This window comes from Rhinichthys klamathensis, unplaced genomic scaffold (assembly GCF_029890125.1).
Source record: "Rhinichthys klamathensis goyatoka isolate OS25496 unplaced genomic scaffold, OSU_Roscu_1.1 h1tg000237l_1, whole genome shotgun sequence".
Taxonomy (NCBI): domain Eukaryota; kingdom Metazoa; phylum Chordata; class Actinopteri; order Cypriniformes; family Leuciscidae; genus Rhinichthys; species Rhinichthys klamathensis.
Window position 1 is genome coordinate 657926 of NW_026606760.1, and position 20546 is coordinate 678471.

The 20546-nt window shown below is 37.7% G+C and overlaps 1 protein-coding gene across 2 annotated transcripts in view; it reads left to right on the forward strand.

Annotated features, from left to right (window-relative positions):
* The window catches only part of cwc22 (CWC22 spliceosome associated protein homolog), a 53117-nt gene extending 32792 nt beyond the window's left edge, over positions 1-20325 (forward strand). For both annotated transcript variants that reach the window (XM_056265692.1, XM_056265693.1), the window contains exons 16-21: positions 13455-13532; positions 14515-14667; positions 14815-14942; positions 15041-15142; positions 15229-15434; positions 19755-20325. In XM_056265692.1, coding sequence (XP_056121667.1) covers positions 13455-13532; positions 14515-14667; positions 14815-14942; positions 15041-15142; positions 15229-15434; positions 19755-20317 — 1230 coding nt within the window. In that variant the 3' untranslated portion in view covers positions 20318-20325. The remainder of the gene's footprint in view (positions 1-13454; positions 13533-14514; positions 14668-14814; positions 14943-15040; positions 15143-15228; positions 15435-19754) is intronic.
* The last annotated feature ends 221 nt before the right edge of the window (positions 20326-20546 follow it).

Here is a 20546-nt window from a genome sequence, read left to right on the forward strand (position 1 = left end):
GTTTGACCTTTTAAGAGAGATGAGGATGATAACCGGATTTGATCCCCTGGGTCCACTCTGCCTTCTTATTCCAAATACGGACTGTCTTGTTTAGCTGGTGCAGTACAGATAAGTCTGTATGTTGTCCCCAGAGCATATATGTAATGTCAACAATGTTCACGGCAGGGATCATTATGTTTTTTTGCCCCTTTTTGAAATGACTTCTCCGCTAAGACGAACTGTATCAAATAAGATGGGATTGTAAAAAGTCCCGAAATAGAATAGAGCCCCCTCACCCCCACCACCACATCTGCTGCTTTTGGCCATTTGAGAAAAGAGCCAGTGAGGTGCACAAGATGGAAACATTGTGTTTGCAGGCCTGAGGGAGATTGTGTAACAGGGGTAGCATCCTACAAATGTCTTCTTTATCGCTTCGCTCCAGCTCTCCTCACAGGCTCAGGAGCAGGTCAGGAGGGGAGAGGCATGTACTCGCTCCCTAGCATACAAACATATGTCAGCTGTGTTGTGGGTGACATCCCTACATCCACCTACTATCATCTCCACATAAATCTGGGATGTCTTTGGCTGAAAAATAAGGATTTTTTTTTTCGGTTGGTGCCAGTAGTTCAGTTTTGCACTTCCCTTGCCAATATTTTGCAACTTGCTCCACATCAAAAAGTTGTACATTTATTTATATAAATAAGTTACAAATATTTTTTATTTACAAATTTATACAATTGTGTGTATGTATGTGTGTGTATATATATATATATATACACACACACACACACACACACACTGAACAAAATTATAAACACAACACTTTTATTTTTGCCCCCATTTTCTAAGTACACAAAAGTCCTATTTCTCTTAAATATTGTTCACAAATCTGTCTAAATCTGTGTTAGTGAGCACTTCTCCTTTGCCGAGATAATCCATCCACCTCACAGGTGTGGCATATCAAGATGCTGATTAGACAGCATGATTATTGCACAGGTGTGCCTTAGGCTGGCCACAATAAAAGGCCACTCTAAAATGTGCAGTTTTATCACACAGCACAATGCCACAGATGTCGCAAGTTTTGAGGGAGCGTGCAATTGGCATGCTGACTGCAGCAATGTCCACCAGAGCTTTTGCCCGTGAATTGAATGTTAATTTCACTACCATAAGCCGTCTCCAAAGGCGTTGAATTTGGCAGTACATCCAACCGGCCTCACAACCTGCAGACCACGTGTAACCACACCAGCCCAGGACCTCCACATTCAGCATCTTGGCCTCCAAGATAGGGATGGCTCGATACCACAATTTTGGCTTCGGTACGATACCAGAACCTAATACCTCGGTATCGATACTAAATCGATACCAAAGGTTAAAAAAAACAGTCTCAAAATTTAAGTGACACTTAAAAAACACTGCTTGAAATTCTCCACTACCAAATGTGCAAAGAAAATGTATCAAATTGTAAAAAAAAAAAAAAAAAATTCAGTCAGGGAACATACAGTAGGTTAAATTTTGATTTAGAAAAAAAAAACTGAAATTATACAATTAAAATAGGTTAATATCTATAATAATAGATTCACATATAATAATAATAATAGAATAATGAAATGACATGTAAACCATTAGCTGTCATGCATCAACAGAGATTTATCAACATTTATTGCATTTATTCATCTTGGTTTGGTTACTGTTTGGGTTCATATTAGTTTAACGCATTGCATAAAGTAATGTTAACATGCTAAAAACATGTATTAGTAAATTAAATTTTCTAGGTTATTTAATTACTGATTGATATAGATTAATAAATGCTATATTACTGTTAGGTCAGGTTACCTAATGAATGTTGACAAATGTAGCTTAATTGTAATATTAATATTCATATTACTACTATTACTCTCTTCCTCTCTCGGCTTATTGCTCTAGGGGTCGCCACAGCGGCACTAATATGCCAATCATTTTACTATCACTAATACTAAAATTAATATTATTCACATTTTTATTCTTTATTCATTCAAATTCAATTAATATATGTTTGTTTGAAAGTGCAAAAATGATGAGACTAATCTTAATTGGTTCTAGTGTGTCATGCAAGCAGATTTGAGCCTTCGTGTTTACCGTATCATATATGATAAGCTCTTATGTATGTGCGCTGTTCAATGTTCAATAAAAGTCTAAATTAAATCAGTTGAATAATGGACTAACCTGTCGATCTCTGGACTCTCTGAACAAGTCAAGATGAGCAACGGATAAGTCAAGTGCTTCGGCAGATTTGATGTGTTGCCTCCCCATTAGCAGAGTGGTGAATTGAGATCTGTTTCTTTACTTTTCTCATTACTTTTGTTGGCAAAGTAATGCTTTATTTCACTCATACTGCTCTCTCTATTTATTAATTTCGGGCGTGTAGAAATTCGAATGAGCTTCGTTTGATCCATCGTGTTCCTCTGTTGACACCGTTTGCCGGTTTCGCGTGACCCGCGTCAGTTTAGGTAGCGCCCTGCCGCCTAGCGGTGAACTTCGAAACAGCAGCGCATCAAATACCGAATTGAACAAAATTATGATATTGTACCGTTTGAAATAAAATATATACCGGTATTTTTGCAGTACCGGTATACCGCGCATCCCTACTCCAAGATCGTCTGAGACCAGCCACCCAGACAGCTGCTGCAACCATCGGTTTGCATAACCAAACAATTTTACGAACACAGGTGCATTTTATTGATGGCATTTTGAATGCACAGAGATACCGTAACGAGATACTGAGGCCCATTGTTGTGCCATTCATCCACGACCATCACCTCATGTTGCAGCATGATAATGCACGGCCCCATGTTGCAAGGATCTGTACACAATTCCTGGAAGCTGAAAACATCCCAGTTCTTGCATGGCCAGCATACTCACCGGATATGTCACCCATTGAGCATTTTTGGGATGCTCTGGATCGGCGTATACGACAGCGTGTATATCCAGCAACTTGCACATCCATTGAAGAGGAGTGGACCAACATTCCACAGGCCACAATCAACAACCTGATCAACTCTATGCAAAGGAGACGTGTTTTACTGCGTGAGGCAAATGGTGGTCACACCAGATACTGACTGGTTTTCGGACCCCCCCCCCCAAATACAGTAAAAACTGCACATTTTAGAGTGGCCTTTTATTGTGGCCAGCCTAAGGCACACCTGTGCAATAATCATTATGTCTAATCAGCATCTTGATATGCCACACCTGTGAGGTGGATGGATTATCGGCAAAAGAGAAGTGCTCACTAACACAGATTTAGACAGATTTGTGAACAATATTTGAGAGAAATAGGCCTTTTGTGTACATAGAAAAAGTCTTAGATCTTTGAGTTCAGCTCATGAAAAATGGGGGCAAAAACAAAAGTGTTGCGTTTATAATTTTGTTCTGTGTGTATGTGTATATATATATATATATATATATATATATATATATATATATATATATATATAATTCACATTTATATTTACAACTATATATTCTCTTTTATATTTATGAAAGGGAAAAAGTGAAACTGACATGGCTTGAAGGCCAAGTATGGCAACCCATACTTGGAATTTTTCCTCTGCATTTAACCCATCTAAGTTAGTGCACACACATTAGGAGCAGTAATATAATTTATATTATATTTAGACTTTATAAATTTGGCATGAACACTTCCATATATTTATTCCATATATTTATTTATTGACTTAATAGCTTACATTCAACATTATAAGCACAATAAACTAGTCTTGTCAATTAGTATGATTTGCTTTTTGTATGGAGAAACCAGGGACAATTAAAGGGATACTCCACCCAAAAATGAAAATTCTGTCATAATTTACTCACCCTCAAGTTGTTGCAAACCTGTATGAGTTTCTTTCTTCTGTTGAACACAAAGGAAGACATTTTGAAGAACGATTGGAACTTTGGCACCATTGACTTCCATAGTATTTTTTTTTTCTACTATGGAAGTCAATGGTGCCAAACAACTGTTTGGTTCCAATCGTTCTTCAAAATATCTTCCTTTGTGTTCAGCAGAAGAAAGAAACTCATACAGGTTTGCAACAACTTGAGGGTGAGTAAATTATGACAGAATTTTCATTTTTGGGTGGAGTATCCCTTTAAGGGGAAAAAAAACATTCAGTTGAAATTGGTGATGTAAGAATTGTAGATGCTTAATATATGTAGGTATTGTTATTAGTTTTTAATGTTTATACATTTATATTCAGATTTGTATTCATACTATATAATTCTTATTTGACCGTTTTTTCAGTTTATATGTTATTTACGTATATATACATAAGATATTTTTGTTGTTGGTTTTTGTACATTGTTTACACAGAAATAAAACATTAAGCAAATATACAATGCTGTTTCATTGAGCTGATAATGGAGCCTTTAAGTGATTTAAATAAAAAAACGATATAAATGATTACCTCATTGCAAGGAAGTGCTCGTGTTTGCCAGTTTGTTGGTGGTGAGTCGTTCTCAGATCTCTCTCTGAAGCCAGAACTGGCAGAACATGGCTCAGATCCAGACCTACCACCGTCCTCTGCGTCATCACACACACACACACACACACACACACACACACACACACACACACACACACACACACACACACACACACACACACACACACACACACACACACACACACACACACACACACCTGAGCCTGCCTCAAACCCCCCAATCTCTCTGCAACATGAGGAAACACGTCAACTACTCTGGTTTCCTTAACAGCACTGTTTGATAAATAAGTTATTATTGGAACTAGACATCTGAAACTGGTAATCTGAAAGCTTGACGTTCATCCAATTAAGTGTACACTTTATAGGCGTCTCAATGGCATTAACATATAATGGAACATAAAACGTAAAATGTCAGCCTGTTTTTTTTGTCGTATGATTGATGTACTGTGGTGTACCGCAAACGCTGTCCCTCATTTGGAGCTCCTTTTAACATTGCGGTATGCGCTGTGTTTCTTTCACACATATGGGTTCACGTCCTTGGAACCCACTGCGTTTTCTCCCTCCTGAGTTGTCGTACCAGAATAAACTGTCCTTGAGTCTTTGGTTATTGCTGTTTCTGCCTAGTGATCTGGCTTTGCTCCTAAATGCAGGGTTCCCACAGTCATCAAGAAAAACCTGGAAATATAAGGGAATTTTAAAACTGTTTTCCAGGCCTGCAAAAAGCATGGGCATGGAAATGTATGGAGTAAATATACTTTTTTTTGGGAGGTAGTTTTCTGGACTTTGTTTTAAAATATTGTACAGCTGTGCAAATCATTCTTTTGAGTCAGTTGAACTGGTCCATCTGAAAGACTAATTAGTGATTTTGAATGTTTTTTTTTTTTTTTTATTTTTTTTTATTAATTGATGTAAGAAACTCTGTTAAGCAAAATGCCCCATTTGTCCAACCTTCATAGCTGTAATTCCATTTGTGGTAAGAACTGTTCTGTCTTACGAAAATCCCTCTTGATGAGGTCATTAGCTTTTGCGTGTTTAAAGGTTGCTATAAAAAGGTGGAATGTTGCTTTAAATTCCGTACAGCTGCTGCTGATTGGCAGGTGTTTCTGTTAGGGTGGAGATTTGTTTATAGTCTGCAGCAAGAAGTCTACCACGTGTTTGGTTTCCAGTTTCCACACAAGACATTAAGAACAGCATTACAGAGCCAAAGACCAACATAGAACTTATTTGGAATTGGAACTTCCATCATTCCCAAAGTTCTACACATCCTTTGCCACTTGTGCATTTAATAACGGTTTGTCCAATTTGTTAGTTGTATGCTTCAGTTATCAATGAGAGTGTATAGTACCCCCAGTTTCATTTAACATATATACAATGTTTTATATTTGCAAAAGTGAAATATTACAATTACGCTTGAAATAACTGTTTACTATTTGAATATATTGTAAAATGTCATTTATTCCTGTGATGGAAAGCTGAATTTTCAGCAACATTACTCCAGTCTTCAGTGTCACATGATCCCTCAGAAATCATAAATTCATTGACATTATAACGTGGATTTGGCTTTTTTTTTTATTACCAATGTTGAAAACAGCTGTGCTGCTTAATTTTGTGGAAACCATGATGTTTTTTCAGTAGTCTTTAATTAATAAAAAGGTCAAAAGAACAGCATTTATTTGAAATAGATTTATTTTGTAACGTAAATGTCTTTACTGTCACCTTCGATCAATTTAAATCTTACTGATACTGACCCATTACTTTTAAACAGTAGTGTATGTCTTTCCAGTTAACTTTTAGAAAACATGGGTTGTAAAAACTAGGAAGGCTCATCATTATTCACATCACATTAAATATGCTGTCTACTCTGACTGAGGTCCATGAAGCTGAGATGATTCACAGTTATGCAGCCTTCAGTTTATAGGGATCATTTAATACTTCACCCTCGGAAAAGTGAAGGGCAAAGCATGGCATGTGAAAATATAAATGTTTTAACTTGCTGTGTTGATGTTTGCATTGAAATGTCAGTGCAGAAAAGATTGATAACATTAAAGCCAGTCTCATCATTTCTGTGTCGACACATCAAAGTTTCCCCTTCAAAAGAGGATTGTAAAAATTTTCATAGTGCAGACTTTCGACGAGGTTCATGTGAAAATTAGCAAAGGCAATGACAATTGATGCGGAGCAGCCGCTGTCTGGCAGTGGAGTTGATGGCGCGATTATTAGTCTTGTGAGCAATAAACACATCACAAGTGCGGAATGAATCATGGGACTTCACAGATGGCCTGTTCATTATTCAGCCACATTTCTGCCTCCGCCCGCCTCGGCCACATGGAGTACAAACTTATGGATTGAGTGCATCGAGCTGAATCACAACTGCATTCAGTTAGCAGAAAGATAATTCGGCTGCATGAGACGCTAATCGAATGATGATTTATTTCAAAAGCTTCTGCTGCCTTTGCCTTTGTCACTGAGCGAGAAAGCATTAAGTGCAGATAGGGGATATGGATGACCTTTCATTTTGTTTACTTGGGGCGTCTTGTATGTATAACTAGCTTTCCTTTGTGGTCTGTTTTCATTTAGTATAATTGCCTCTGATTATCTCTAGATTAAGAAATTTAAGTCTTTTTTTTTATCAGAACAATGTTGAGTCTCATCATGCTCATGAGAGAACTCAATTCTATACACTTTACACTAAGGTCTCATTAGTTAACGTTAGTTAATGCATTACCATTAACTCACAATGAGCAATACATTTCAACAGTATCTTTGTTAATGTTAGTTAATAAAAATTGTTCTTTGTTAGTTAATGTTAAATCAGGTCCATCAATTAAAATGAACCACGTTAGATTTTAATAATTTATCATTAAAAGGTAATAAATGCTTACTGGCGTTGGCTGTTGCTAACTATTTAAATCTTTCGGGTTTGGCGTTTCGTGTCACAAATCCAGTGGTGCTGGTAGTGACGATTCTCTCTGACCAATCAGAGATCTGCAGTCTTTTCACATAACATTTTAGTATCGGTACGGCTCGCTTGGAACCTCAACCGAGGTGGAACTAAAAAAAGTACCAGGTACTGTACACACTGTACTATTTTCAATACCACACCAAAAGGTAATAACATGCAGCTGCAAAGCAGAAAGAAGCTACAAAGCAGCTTTCTTTGAATTTTTTTTTTTTTTTTTTGCAAATATGCATGAGTATTTGAAAGAAGTCGTGGGTACCAAATTGAACTGTGACTACCATTGGGAAAACTGGTATCATATTTGTTTTTTCTTGTTGGATCGACATGGTACCAGTGTGCCTGTGCTTTTGACATCTTAATGAGATTGCATGACATCTTCATACAGCACGTGTATATTTCACACCCAATACGGGGGTAATGAAAAACACATTTCTCTTGCACAGTGCTTTTCACCTGAACTTTCACTCATTGGTGTTATTGATTGAATGCTCCAGCTTGTTCTTTACACGGCAGATCTTCAGCATGACTTTCTTCGCCTGTCCCACAGACGTAGATGCGTAAAACTCGGGCCGTACTCTTCCACGCAGAAAGAAGGTCTTCATGCTGACCCCACTGCACTTAGGGAATGCTGCTTTGCATCTGATCGAGTTCACTCAATGTCCCACATGTGCCAGCTGTTTTTTTTTTTTTTTTTTTTTTTTTTTTAGGTTTCAGTTAGGTTTTAGCAAGAGAAGTGATAAGTTTTTTTGTTGTTGTTGCTCTCTATATAGAAGTTTTATTGTGTTGTGGATATACTGGAGGTAAGTGGTTATTGATTGTCTGGATGTGAGTCTGGGTTTCAGTCCTTGTGCTGTTTGTTCGATCTGACCGCTGCCAATTTTTCTTCTGGGGAAATGAAATAGGCTGGTGTGGTTTTGAAGTTACTTCATATGGTTAAAGCCCTTCATTTGTTTCTTTATGTTCTTCATGTTCTGCAGCTTTAATAAAAGTTAATGGCATTTCATCATTTCTTTTCCATCAGTCTTTGCAGAGCAGATGGCTGGTCATCTGTGGCAACAGTCTTGCTGTGCACGAATGCAGATTTCACGGACGCTCTCCTGCGCTCTCTTCATCTCATATCGCTCTTCAAAAATGTCTAGTCTGCCCTGAGGGAAAAGCTGCTATCAGCTTCGTGTCAATCACAATCCGTCCGTCATTCTGTAGTTCCTCTAGCTATAATGTATCCAAGCAGTGAAAGCAGAGTGGAGTGAGAGGAGATGTTGCACTTACAGTGAGGGTATGCAGGAGCTCGACTGGGCCGCAGGTGCAAAGAGGGAAGGAAATGGCTGTTTTGACCATGTAATACATCTGGTTTGCTGTGTAGGTAGGATCGCCGCAAAGGGTCACTATGGGATTCCGACCCTTCGGTAGGGGTGGGCGCTATACCGGTATGAACGTGAATACCGGTATTATGTTGTGCCATGATATGGATTTTGCGATACCGAGGATACCGTATTCATAAATTCAAATTTTGCAGTTATATTGTTTTGTTCAATTTGGTACTCTTTACAACTGTTAACACTAATGACGATACAGAATCGAATACGCTGTTTAAGGAAGTGGCTGATTTGGCGCTTCATACGCGTGAAGTTGCTGAGGCGATTAACCGCTGTCCTGTGACGCGTTCAATGAAGGACCGTAACGTAGAACACATCGCTAGTGCTAAGCGGCTGTTCATAAAGGATGCATATTTTGCAGTGGAATGGGAAATAACAAGGTAATAAAACGCAAGTTTGACTTTTAACTTGAGCGCTGCATTTTTAGAATGCCGTTCCATTTGCGAGACGCGGGTGCAACACCAAAACAAGTTCCTCAAACACAAAAAAACGTTAAAGTTCCAGGCTACTGTATGTTTGAGATGTCATGTTTTCATGAAGGTTGAAAGGCTGAAAGCTGCTATTATTATCTTTGTTTTTACAAAACATTTACTGCTAATAATATTATCCACGTGGAGACATTTCCCCGCAATGTAACGTTAGGCTATGAATAACAGGACACGACACAGACATGAGCGCGCGCATACGTACACGACACACACATAAGCGCGCGCATTCACACACACTGGTCCACTATCTTTGTGGGGACTCTCCATAGACGTAATGGGTTTTATACTGTACAAACTGTAGGCCTTTACTCTGTCTCCTTACACTAATGAATTATTTTGTATGAAAATGTTCATTGTTTTTTTCTTGTATACTTTTAAGTTCTATTTATTTGGTGCTTTGTTCAATCTCAACCCATTATTTTATTTTTATTATTAAGATGTCTGCACAAGAGTTAACTGTAATCTGTGCAAATATTAAACTTAAATGAAACGTCTCGCTTTGGTCTACACTGGAAGTGTTCTGCTTGCTCTGCTAAAGCTAAACTATTATTACTAAAGCTGAAACTAAATAAAATAAAAACTATATAGAAATGTGTTTGCAAAATAAAAACTAACAAAACCATTCATGAAACTAGCTAAAACTAAACTGAAATTTAAAGCAAAATTGAAAACGATATTAAAATAAAAACTAATTTAAAAAAGCAAAACTATAACAACAGATATTCCCGGAGACAGAGCACACCCGAAGACGGCTCTCACTCTAAAATCAATAAAGTCTTCATTCGCTGCCGGTTCTCATTATGACAAGACGAGCAAAAAGTGGAAAGACATAACAAGTGCATTCAGGCCTACCTCATGTTGCACGTTTGCACTTTTTGAGAAAAAAAATGGCACAATAAAAAAACACATTTCAGGTCTATGTCCAATGAAATGCCTCACCTTTTTCTAGTTATCTAGTGTTAAACTACATATTTTGCCTGTAATTTAACTAAGGTGTACTAAAATGTGATTCCAATTTTTTTTTTTTCATATCGCGATATAATATCGATATCGTCCGGACAGTGAAAAATATCGTGATATGAATTTTTGCTCATATCGCCCACCCCTACCCTTCGGGCTGAAAAGATTTACCTGACATCTCCCTTGATAGAATCTCTCATCGTTTTTCTGCTTGAGGCAATGGGGATGATGCTAATGAGGGAATCAGGGAGTGATTAACCAATGACGAAACCTGGATTTGTGCTCCTGCTTGGTCTGCTGCGCCGTAATGCTGCCAGTGTCATAGAGCAGTTTAATTAACAGGGATTTCCCTGTTCATACATGAAGAATAGGTATTAGCTGAGTCAGAGAACCGTAGTCAGACTTCTAGAACTGGAAGCTTTGCTGACAGACAACTGTATTACCAATTTCTGAGATGCTCAACTGGTTTCAACATTGATGATAATATGAAATGTTTCTTTAATTGCAAATTAGCATATTAGAATTATTTCTGAAGTCTGGAGTAATGGTGCTGAAAGTTCAGCTTTGCCTTTATTTTTACTGTTTCTATTGTATTAAATCAAATAAATGCTGCCTTTTGTGAGCATAAGAGACTTTTTTGAAAAACTTATTCTTTTCTTTTTTTTATCTTACTGATCCCAAACTTTTGACCAAATTATTATTATTTTATTTTTTGTGTGTGTGCAGAATATCTAGAGTGATCTGCCATGTAACAAATATAAATGGGGTCTCTGTCAAGGTCCAAAAATGACTAAATGCAACCTAATAGTGCAAAAAAAAAAAATCAAAGTCTTCTGATATTCACGTCATTATTTTACAAAAAAAAAAAAATCATCCCCTTCACTGTTGTTCACAATCACGTTCACGTTTCTGGAAAGTGACTGAACTTTTCCTTTACTCCTGATATTGCTTGAAAGAGAGAAAAGATTTCTGATCAGTAATCGAGCACAGCCTGTAAGATTTCAGCTCCCTGAAATATATATATGAGAGACTAGTGCCGTAGGGCTGAGCCACCTTTCTGCTCCGCACTTGCTCTCAAACTGTCCTGTGATCAGAGCACCTTACCGTCACACCTGGCACATTTGGCTCTCTGCCTGCAGGCACCTGTTAGAAGAGTCAGAAATGATCTCATCAGGGCTTAATGCCATCTCTCCACTGGACCTCAAGTGCTCAGTACTTTATCTGCTTCAACACTGTTCTTGATATCCAGCGCTGGTTTCTTTTGCAGGTGATTTTTAAGACCTCTTAAAATGTTCAACTCTAATTTGGTGCCAGACTGCTGCCTGCATTATTGTTTAATTTGTAAATTGATCACAAGCAGGCCTTTCTTCCTCATAATCCTGAGCTCCCTGGTGAATATATTAGGTAGATCATGAAATCAATAAGCTTATGGAGTGTTATTATATAGGGTATAAGTAGAGAAGTGCTGCAGCTCATGCAGTAAGATGAGATGTTACACCTACTGTGTGTGAGGGGCCGTGGAGCTCAGCTGAGCCGCAGGTGTGAAGCTCGAAAAGCTAAATGGCTTTTTGGAGCATAGAATCCTTCCTGTGTCCTGTGAGGGAAGGAATGAGCATCTGTAGGTAGGTTCACATCCAGTCCAGGCATGAGGAAGGGCTCGCTAAGTGACTTCAGAGAATTACCTGACATCACCTCAATTGAATCTCTCCACTATAGGTTTTCTTTGCATGCCCCCAGTCACTGCAGACTTTTTGAAGTTTCTGCCCTAAATGTTTGAAACAACCTTAAATACTGTGTGTGTGTGTACCTTGGAAAAGATGTTTAAAGTGCCTAAAAGTTCTCACAGTACTGTAAGTTTGCAGGTAGGATTAGATGTTCCAAGCATCTTGAACTTGCCACAGTTAGGCTGTTGATTGGCTCATATGTACTACTGTTCAAAGTAGTTTTTGCTTCAAGTCTCTTATGCTCACCAAGGCTGCCTTTTTTGGATCAAAAATACAATAAAACAGTAACATTGTAATTGTAAAAGACATTACTTCAATCTTGTGTGTCACATGATCCTTCAAAATCATTCTAATATGCTGATTTGATGCTCATGAAACATTTCTTATTATTATCATTGTTTACATGCACCCTCATAATGCGATTATAATGCTATTTTGGCAATATTGCGGTTAAACTGTACCTGTACATGTTAACGCAATACTTAACGCAATTAAAGTACGCAATTCATTTGATTAATCTCATAATCGTATAGTAACCATACTCATATTATATGCTGATTTTAAACGCAATAAACAGGCACGTTAACACCTCAATCACATTATGTGGTAATAATGCGATTGAGATGTTGACATGCCTTTTTATTTCGGACCAAAATGCGGATGTGCTCGGATGTACACGGATGCCACAGCTTCATGAATGATCTTGAATGACATTATTCTGAAGTTTTCATCATTTCTTTGAAATAGTGCAGGCATTTGTAATGTATGTTACAAAATATTTCTGTCACTTTTAATCAATTTAGTGTGTCCTTGCTGAATAAAAGTATTACGGTAATTAAAAAAAGAATTACCATGCTGGCATGGGATATATGGTATAAGCAGGGTAATCGCATCTGGTGTACATTTAAAGAAGAACCACCTGACGTTAATTAATTCTTATATACAGCCATTCAAAACCCAAGTGTCAACCATGTAGCTGAAAGCGATCACCAATAGAATCATTCTGGTTTGGTGCGGGGATTCATGCAGATATCGGATACGAGTCGTGTCTTATGTGAATGTAAAAAAAGAAAAAGAAAATGGTTCAGATCTGTGCATTATGCACATATTTCCCAGTTCACAAAACATTTAATTATTAATCCGTATCTCAAGTGCTCAACACTTCATGCGCCTGGATTGAAGTCCACTGTTTCAGGTATCCAGCTCACTGAAGGAAAGAGCCTTGAGATTTTACAAGAACTGTTTTTAGATCATCACATCTAATGCGGTCAGGTATCATTTGTTAAATTGATCATGTTGCTCTGTCTGTCTCAAAATCCTAGGCACCTTGGTGAAGATATGAGGGTATGAAATCAATAGACATTAGTGAAGAAGTGCTGGGAATGGATGATCAGCTCCACACCTTCACTTTGTTTCTTTAAAGTGTGAAACTGATTCTCAGTGTGGTTTTGAGATTTTTTTTTCTTATGTGCATCTGTTTCTCTTCACAGAAAGAGCTGTGCAACATGATCCTGGACTGTTGTGCCCAGCAAAGAACATACGAGAAGTTCTTTGGTCTCCTAGCTGGGGTGAGCCTGTCTTTTCCCCTGTCACTGTTATGCTGTGTTCACGGCATGTTGAAATGACCATAATTAAAATATTAAACATTTTTTTATTTATTATTTAAAATTTTACTCTTTAAGTTAAGATGACACTTTAAAACGAATTTTTTTATTTCATTTTGTTTTATTAAAAACGTTTTATTTTTTAAAATACTCGCGTATTCAATTGTTTTTATTTTTATTTTATTGTTTAGTATTTATTTATAAATTTTATTTAGATTAGAGTTTGTATGGCAATTTAATTATAAGGTGAAACCTTTTTATTTAGTTTTTTTATTGCAGGTTCATTTTTAAATGATTTATTGGTTTGTTTGTTTTGATTTTGTTAAAGGGATAGTTCACCCAAAAAGGACATTTCTGTCAGTAATTACTCACCCTCATGTCGTTCCAAACCAGCAAGACCTTTCACCTTCGGAACACAAATTAAGATATTTTTGATGAAATCCGAGAGGTTTCTGAACCAGCCATAGGCAGCAACGTCATTGCAACTTTTAAGGCCCAGAAAAGTAGTAAAGACATCGTTAAAATAGTCCATGTGACTACAGTGGTTCAACCTTAATTTTATGAAGCGACGAGAATACTTTTTGTGCTCAAAAAACAAACAAAAAATAACGACTTTATTCAACAATTTCTTCTATTCTGTGTCAGTCTCCTATGCTGATCACATAGTAAACACAGTGCAGCGCTTCTGGGTTCTACGTCAGAACGCCGGCTCATTATTGGCCAACGCTGTTCACGTGAGCATGCGTGTGATGCTGATGCAGGAGCTGGCGTTCTGACGTAACCTGCCTATGGCTGGTTTAGAAACACCTCGGATTTCATCAAAAATATCTTAATTTGTGTTCCGAAGGTGAACGACATGAGGGTGAGTAGTTAATGACCCTTTAAGAGATTGAGATTGCAACAGTTGTTTTTGTTTCTCCGTCTGATATCTTCATCTTTTATGTAGAGGTTTTGCCTGTTGAAGAAAGAATACATGGAGAGTTTTGAGGCCATCTTCCAGGAGCAGTATGAAACCATCCACCGGCTTGAAACCAACAAACTTCGCAATGTTGCCCGATTGTTTGCTCATCTCCTTTACACAGACTCTGTTCCATGGAGTGTGAGTTACATTCCTCCTTTACATTCACCACATCAGCATTTAGCATCCCGCAAAGCTGTAATTACGTTTCAGATAAAGACACATTAATACGGCTGGACACATTATTGGTTTCCTGATGCAGTAAGAGTTCCTGATGTTTTCTCTCAGGTCCTTGAATGCGTTAGAATGAGCGAAGACACAACGACGTCCTCCAGTCGAATCTTTGTGAAGATTTTGTTCCAGGAACTTTGCGCTTACATGGGTTTGCCAAGACTGAACGAGAGACTGAAGGACATGTAAGTGCTTTTCTTTGTGTACTGGGCTGTTTCAATGAATAAAATTAAACTTTATAATGAAGCCGTATAACAGACCATTTCATCTGTTTATTCCTCAGGACTCTTCAGCCTTTCTTCGAGGGTCTGTTCCCACGTGACAACCCGAGGAACACAAGATTTGCCATTAATTTCTTCACATCGATCGGCCTTGGAGGACTGACGTAAGAACCTGTGAAACCTCTCTTGTTGGGTCCCTTCAATTATTATGAAATAATGCTCATCAAACTTGTTTTTTTCTTTCTTTCAGGGATGAGCTGAGAGAACATCTGAAGAACGCTCCTAAGATTATCATGACCCAGAATCAGGACGTGGAGTCATCTGATTCTGATTCATCTTCCTCTTCCTCTTCAGACTCCTCCTCATCTTCAGATTCCTCATCTGACAGTGACAGCAGTGATAGCGACTCGGACTCGTCCAGCGGCTCGAACTCCTCCAGCAGTGACAGCTCTTCAGGTATCAAAACACTTGTTATTTAAGTTTAAAAAGGAGCCTTTTCTCCCTCAAATCATTTGTAATGACTGGTTAGCCTATTTGTCTGAAGTACTAAAGGAATCATTTATGGAATCATTGAGGAAAACGGATCATTAAGTGGAATCAAAACCACAATAGATTAAACAAGTTAAATGTTCCTTACAATTAGGGCTGCTCAAAATTGGAAAAAACTGACAATGGGATATTTTGTTTTTCTACTATATATTGTGATATGAAAAAACAGGACTTTTCTCGAGATGACAAGAATAGCTATTTGGAAAGAATTAATCAATCAAGAGGTGATTTTTTTTTTTTTTTTTTTTTTTTTTTTTGAGGAGTGCATCTGCATAGAAAATAAAAATAGTTTTAAAAATCTGAAGATTTACTTTTTTACTCTGATTACTTTTTTCAGTACAAATAATCCTTTTAGGGTTGAAATAACTTTAAAAATGTGGTATGCACACTTTACTCTTTCAAAGAACTCAACAGGGTTGAGGGACAGGGAACAGGGTTAAAAAAAAAACCTCTTCAAATATTTTTACTTACAAATATTATATTTTAAAAAAGATATATATATTTTATAAGATTAAAAATAATAACAATTTAAATAATTTTATAGAACACTGTAAAATTACAATACTAATATTTACGTCATAATTTCTTCATTTTCAAATGTAAAACCATCTAGTTCTTATTTTTGTGTTCATGAAGCACAGAGCTGTGTTTTACATGCATGCAGCTCATTATACAGTATTTCAGCATCAGTGAAACCGGCAGCGCATATATTATAATTAATTTACAGTTTCACTATCGAACTAAGATTTTGATATATCATGCAGCCCTTATTACAATTCCCACCTGAATTGTAAGTAGTGTTGTTATACCCATGACTAAATGTCCCATTTTTTAATGGTTTAGATTGGATTGAAAGCTTTTAATTGTGGACATTGCAGTGGGTTTATAATGAACAAGAGCAGGGACAATCCGGTTTCCCATTGTAACTTGATGAAATGTGAAAGGAAGTGCGGCCATTGGCCTAATTATTCATGCCGTTTGTGTCTGTACTTCACATGCGATCAGTTTTGTGTTTGTGTTTGTTTTTCTTCCTTAATTATTCTGCTTGTTATGGAGTGTTCCCACCTCCCTTCCTGAGCTCTGATGATCACCAGCCTGTACTTCAGGACTTTAGGAGTGTCCACTTTGTAGATCCCATCACACAAATGCTCAAATTTTGACAAGAATCCTTCCAGTTTCAGCTATTTAGGATCCCTTTTGTTATGGAAAACCAGGGCTTTTTAAAGTTTCTTTATATATTGTAACACGTTTGTATATATATATATATAAAATAAAAGTGATAACATCTTTAACCTTTAATTAAAACCCTAATTTGTTTCATAGATCAACTTTCCATGGGAGAAATATCTTCATCCCAACCAGGAATTGGTCATAAATGGTTTCTTTTAAATTACGGCATTATAAATATCCACTTTTTTCCTAATGAGACTACTGCGTTTTAGATTATGGGCGGCACTTCCAGTTTAGTCCCTATTAGAAGTGTTTACTGGAATGTTTCTAAAGCAGGCAAATACAATATTTATTGTCTGTCACAATGAATTACTATTCAAAATTGACTTTGAATCACTTTGAATTACTATCACACAATGTTCCAGTTCATAAACATTTTTGATTAAGGCAATGTGTTACATAATACAGACATATTACTACAGTGATCTTTAACACATCCGTAATATTGCTGCAGAAAGAATCGGGGGTTATTAATGGTCTGTAGTAATTTGTAAATGCTTTTACACTTTCAAATGTCCTTTTAATGTTCGATGGTTGAAGGGTGAGTAGAATAATGTCATCTTATTGTACGCAGTTTTTAAAAATGCTTATCGCGTTCATAGAATGAACCTTTCACTGATTGTTTACAGTTTAACAGAAGTTACTCCCATCATTTCCACAAAGCGTCATAGGACGTAGAAAAAAGGTGGATAAACACTTCCCCTTCTCAATCTGCATCCAAATAGACACTTTTTATGGACACTTCAGCAATGTGTAAAAAGAGATTATAATTAGATTGAGAACAGGCAGATTCTGACAGGAGTCTAAGAGACTCAGCCGTTCAAGTGCTGTAATTTGTTCTTGAGGCTGTTAATGAAGTTACATTTTTAGACGAGATTGTCAGGCCTCTCTCATCTCCTCTGCTACCGTTTAATGAATGTTAATTGATGTTTATTGCTGCTTTTTAAGGAGGACATACTTGCAGTTCTCCAGCAGTTCCTTTAAACGTGTACACATTTAAAGTCACCATGAAATCAAAATGGACAAATCTTATTTATTTTTACAGAATGTTGCAGTGCTTGTTATACCAGATTTATCTATCCACATCAGTTTTTTTTTTTTTTTTTTTTTCATAATTCAGAGATGTCTCTGTGCAGGGTGAGGTTAAATATCCTGCAATCTGGCATTCAGGTCTGCCTTTAATTTAATTAGCAACACCCAACTTCCTACGATCCAATCAATTTCTGAAGGACAAAATCAAATCCCGCCCTACATTTTTCTCATTCAAGAAGCCGTTTCACTTAACGTCACAATAACGAAGAAAAGACTATTCCAACTTCCATTTCATGTCGACTTTCTGCATTTTAGTCGTTTAATCATATATTGACTTTATTGAAAATAGGCCACATTTAGTGCTGCGGGTTGTCTAGTCTAAATCACACACATTGCTCATGAATCGTTTACAAATTACTTTCATGAGTTGATTTGTTATAATGAATCAGTTCAAAACAGCAATCCCAATTCATCGGTTTGAATCGTCGAATGACTCACTCACTGAATCGGTTTGAGTTGTTTTGAACTGGCACAGTTTTATCTACATCGACATTAAAATGATAGTTCACCCAAAAATTAAAATTAGCCCGTGATTTACACACCCTCAAGTCATCCTAAGTGTATATGGCATTCTTCTTTCAGACGGATACAATCGGATTCCAAGCTTTATAATGGCAGTGAATGGCCGTTTCTGATTGACCTCCGGGGGGTTAATAAAGGCCTGAAGCGAAGCGATGCGTTCGTGTGAGAAAAATATCCATATTTAAAACTTTATAAAGTAAAATAAATAGCTTCCGGCCAAACAAACTTACAGATTCGACTGAACTGTAGAGCGCAACTTACACGAGTAATGCGACACACTGCTGATATTTACGCTACGCCATGACGCACTACGCTACTTCTGACGTCACAAGTTGCGCTTTAGAAGCAAGTAGACTGTGTTTGGCCGGAAGCTAGAATTTTACTTTATAACTTGTTAATATGGATATTTTTCTAACACGAACACATCACTTCACTTCAGAAGGCCTTTATTAACCCACAGGAGTTGTGTCGAGCACTTTTATCATGGATGGATGCACTTTTATGGATTTCAAATCAGAAATGGCCATTTACTGCCATTATAAAGCTTGGAAGAGCCAGGACAATTTTTAATATAATTCCAATTGTATTCGTCTGAAAGAAGAATGTCATATACACCTAGGGTGGCTTGAGGGAGAGTAAATCATGGGCTAATTTTCCTTTTTGGGTGAACTATCCCTTTAAATGGAAATTCACCCTATTTTCTAAATGCATGTTATTGATATTATTGTGACTGATTCATGTTTCATTTTTAAAAAAAAAATATGGCAAATTTTTTATCAAATTGTCATCTTCCTGCTATATGACAAACTTCTCTCTGGTGACGTACGCTGGGCTTCTCCAATCATTTTATCGGCTTAAACCCCCCCTCTTTCTTACAGTTGACTACAAGCTGCATTGAAATCTGAACTCATTGCATAATTGATTAACTTTTTCACTGTTATTGAACCGAACTGAATCAACACTGAACTGACTTCAGCTGAATAATGACACTATTGTTTTTTTAGAGCTTGTTTACAGCAGAATTGAATTCTGTTTGCAACACTGATGATTGTTTTCCTGTTGATCACTGTAAAGCAGCTTCGAAACAATGCATATTGCATAAAGAGCTATATAAATAAAGGTAACTTGACTTTCATTCGATCAACAACCAAGTCCCATCCTACATTTTTTTGCCTTTACGATAATCCGATTCACTTGGAGGTACATCATAAGATGTTACATCGCGACTTTAAGGCTAGCGTGCAATCGTATTGGAACCGAACTAGAATTCCTTTTGATTCCTTATCCTTTTCATGTTACTGAATGAACTCCTCCTCCAAACTGAACACATCACTGTTGATTCGACCCTTGAAATACTTACAAAGTTCTTCTCTTCCTTCACAGACTCTGACTCGAGGCGCAAGAAGGCTTCAGGCAAGAAAAAAGACAAGAACAAGGAGAAGAAGTCCAGCAAGGCAGCAAACCAGCGATCTCCACTGGAGGAGCGGCCCACCAAGAAGCACGAGAACCGCCGGCAAGATGGCGATAAAGAGGACCGCCGTGGACCCGACAAACTCCAAAGAGATTCTCGCCGCCGGGGACACGGGGACGAGTCGCCCCCTGCTCGACAACGAGGAGAACCGGAGCGTGGAAGAGGACATAAAGAGCAGCAGCATCCCAGACACGCTCAGGACTATGAGGACAGACAGCCAGATTCACGCAGGCACAAGGACGATGGCAAAAACGACTCCCGAGCGGACAAGGACAAAGATAGACGGCAGAGCCGAGAGAGGGAGCCTCTGCGGAGGAGCCGGGACAGGTCAAAGTCACGAGAGAGGAGCCGCAAAGAGATCGACTCCAGGGACTCGTACAGGAACGGCTTGGAGAGGGCGGACAAAGAGAACAGGCATTCTGACAGGAGGAAAGACGAGAGGAGCAGGGATGGCTCACCGAGGAGACGCAGATAGGAAGGAAGATGATGTTCATGTACCAATTTTGAGCCGTTCCTCGTTCAATGTACTTTCACCTGTGTGCTTTTGCTTAGCCTTTATGTTATACAGTAAAGCATAGCGTTTTTGAGCTGTCATTTGAAAGGACTCATGGGGAAATGTACCGTACACACTCTGATGGTGGAAATGTACCACACACATTCTGATGGTGTGTAAGGTGTTCCTGAAACAATTAGCGGTTAAACAG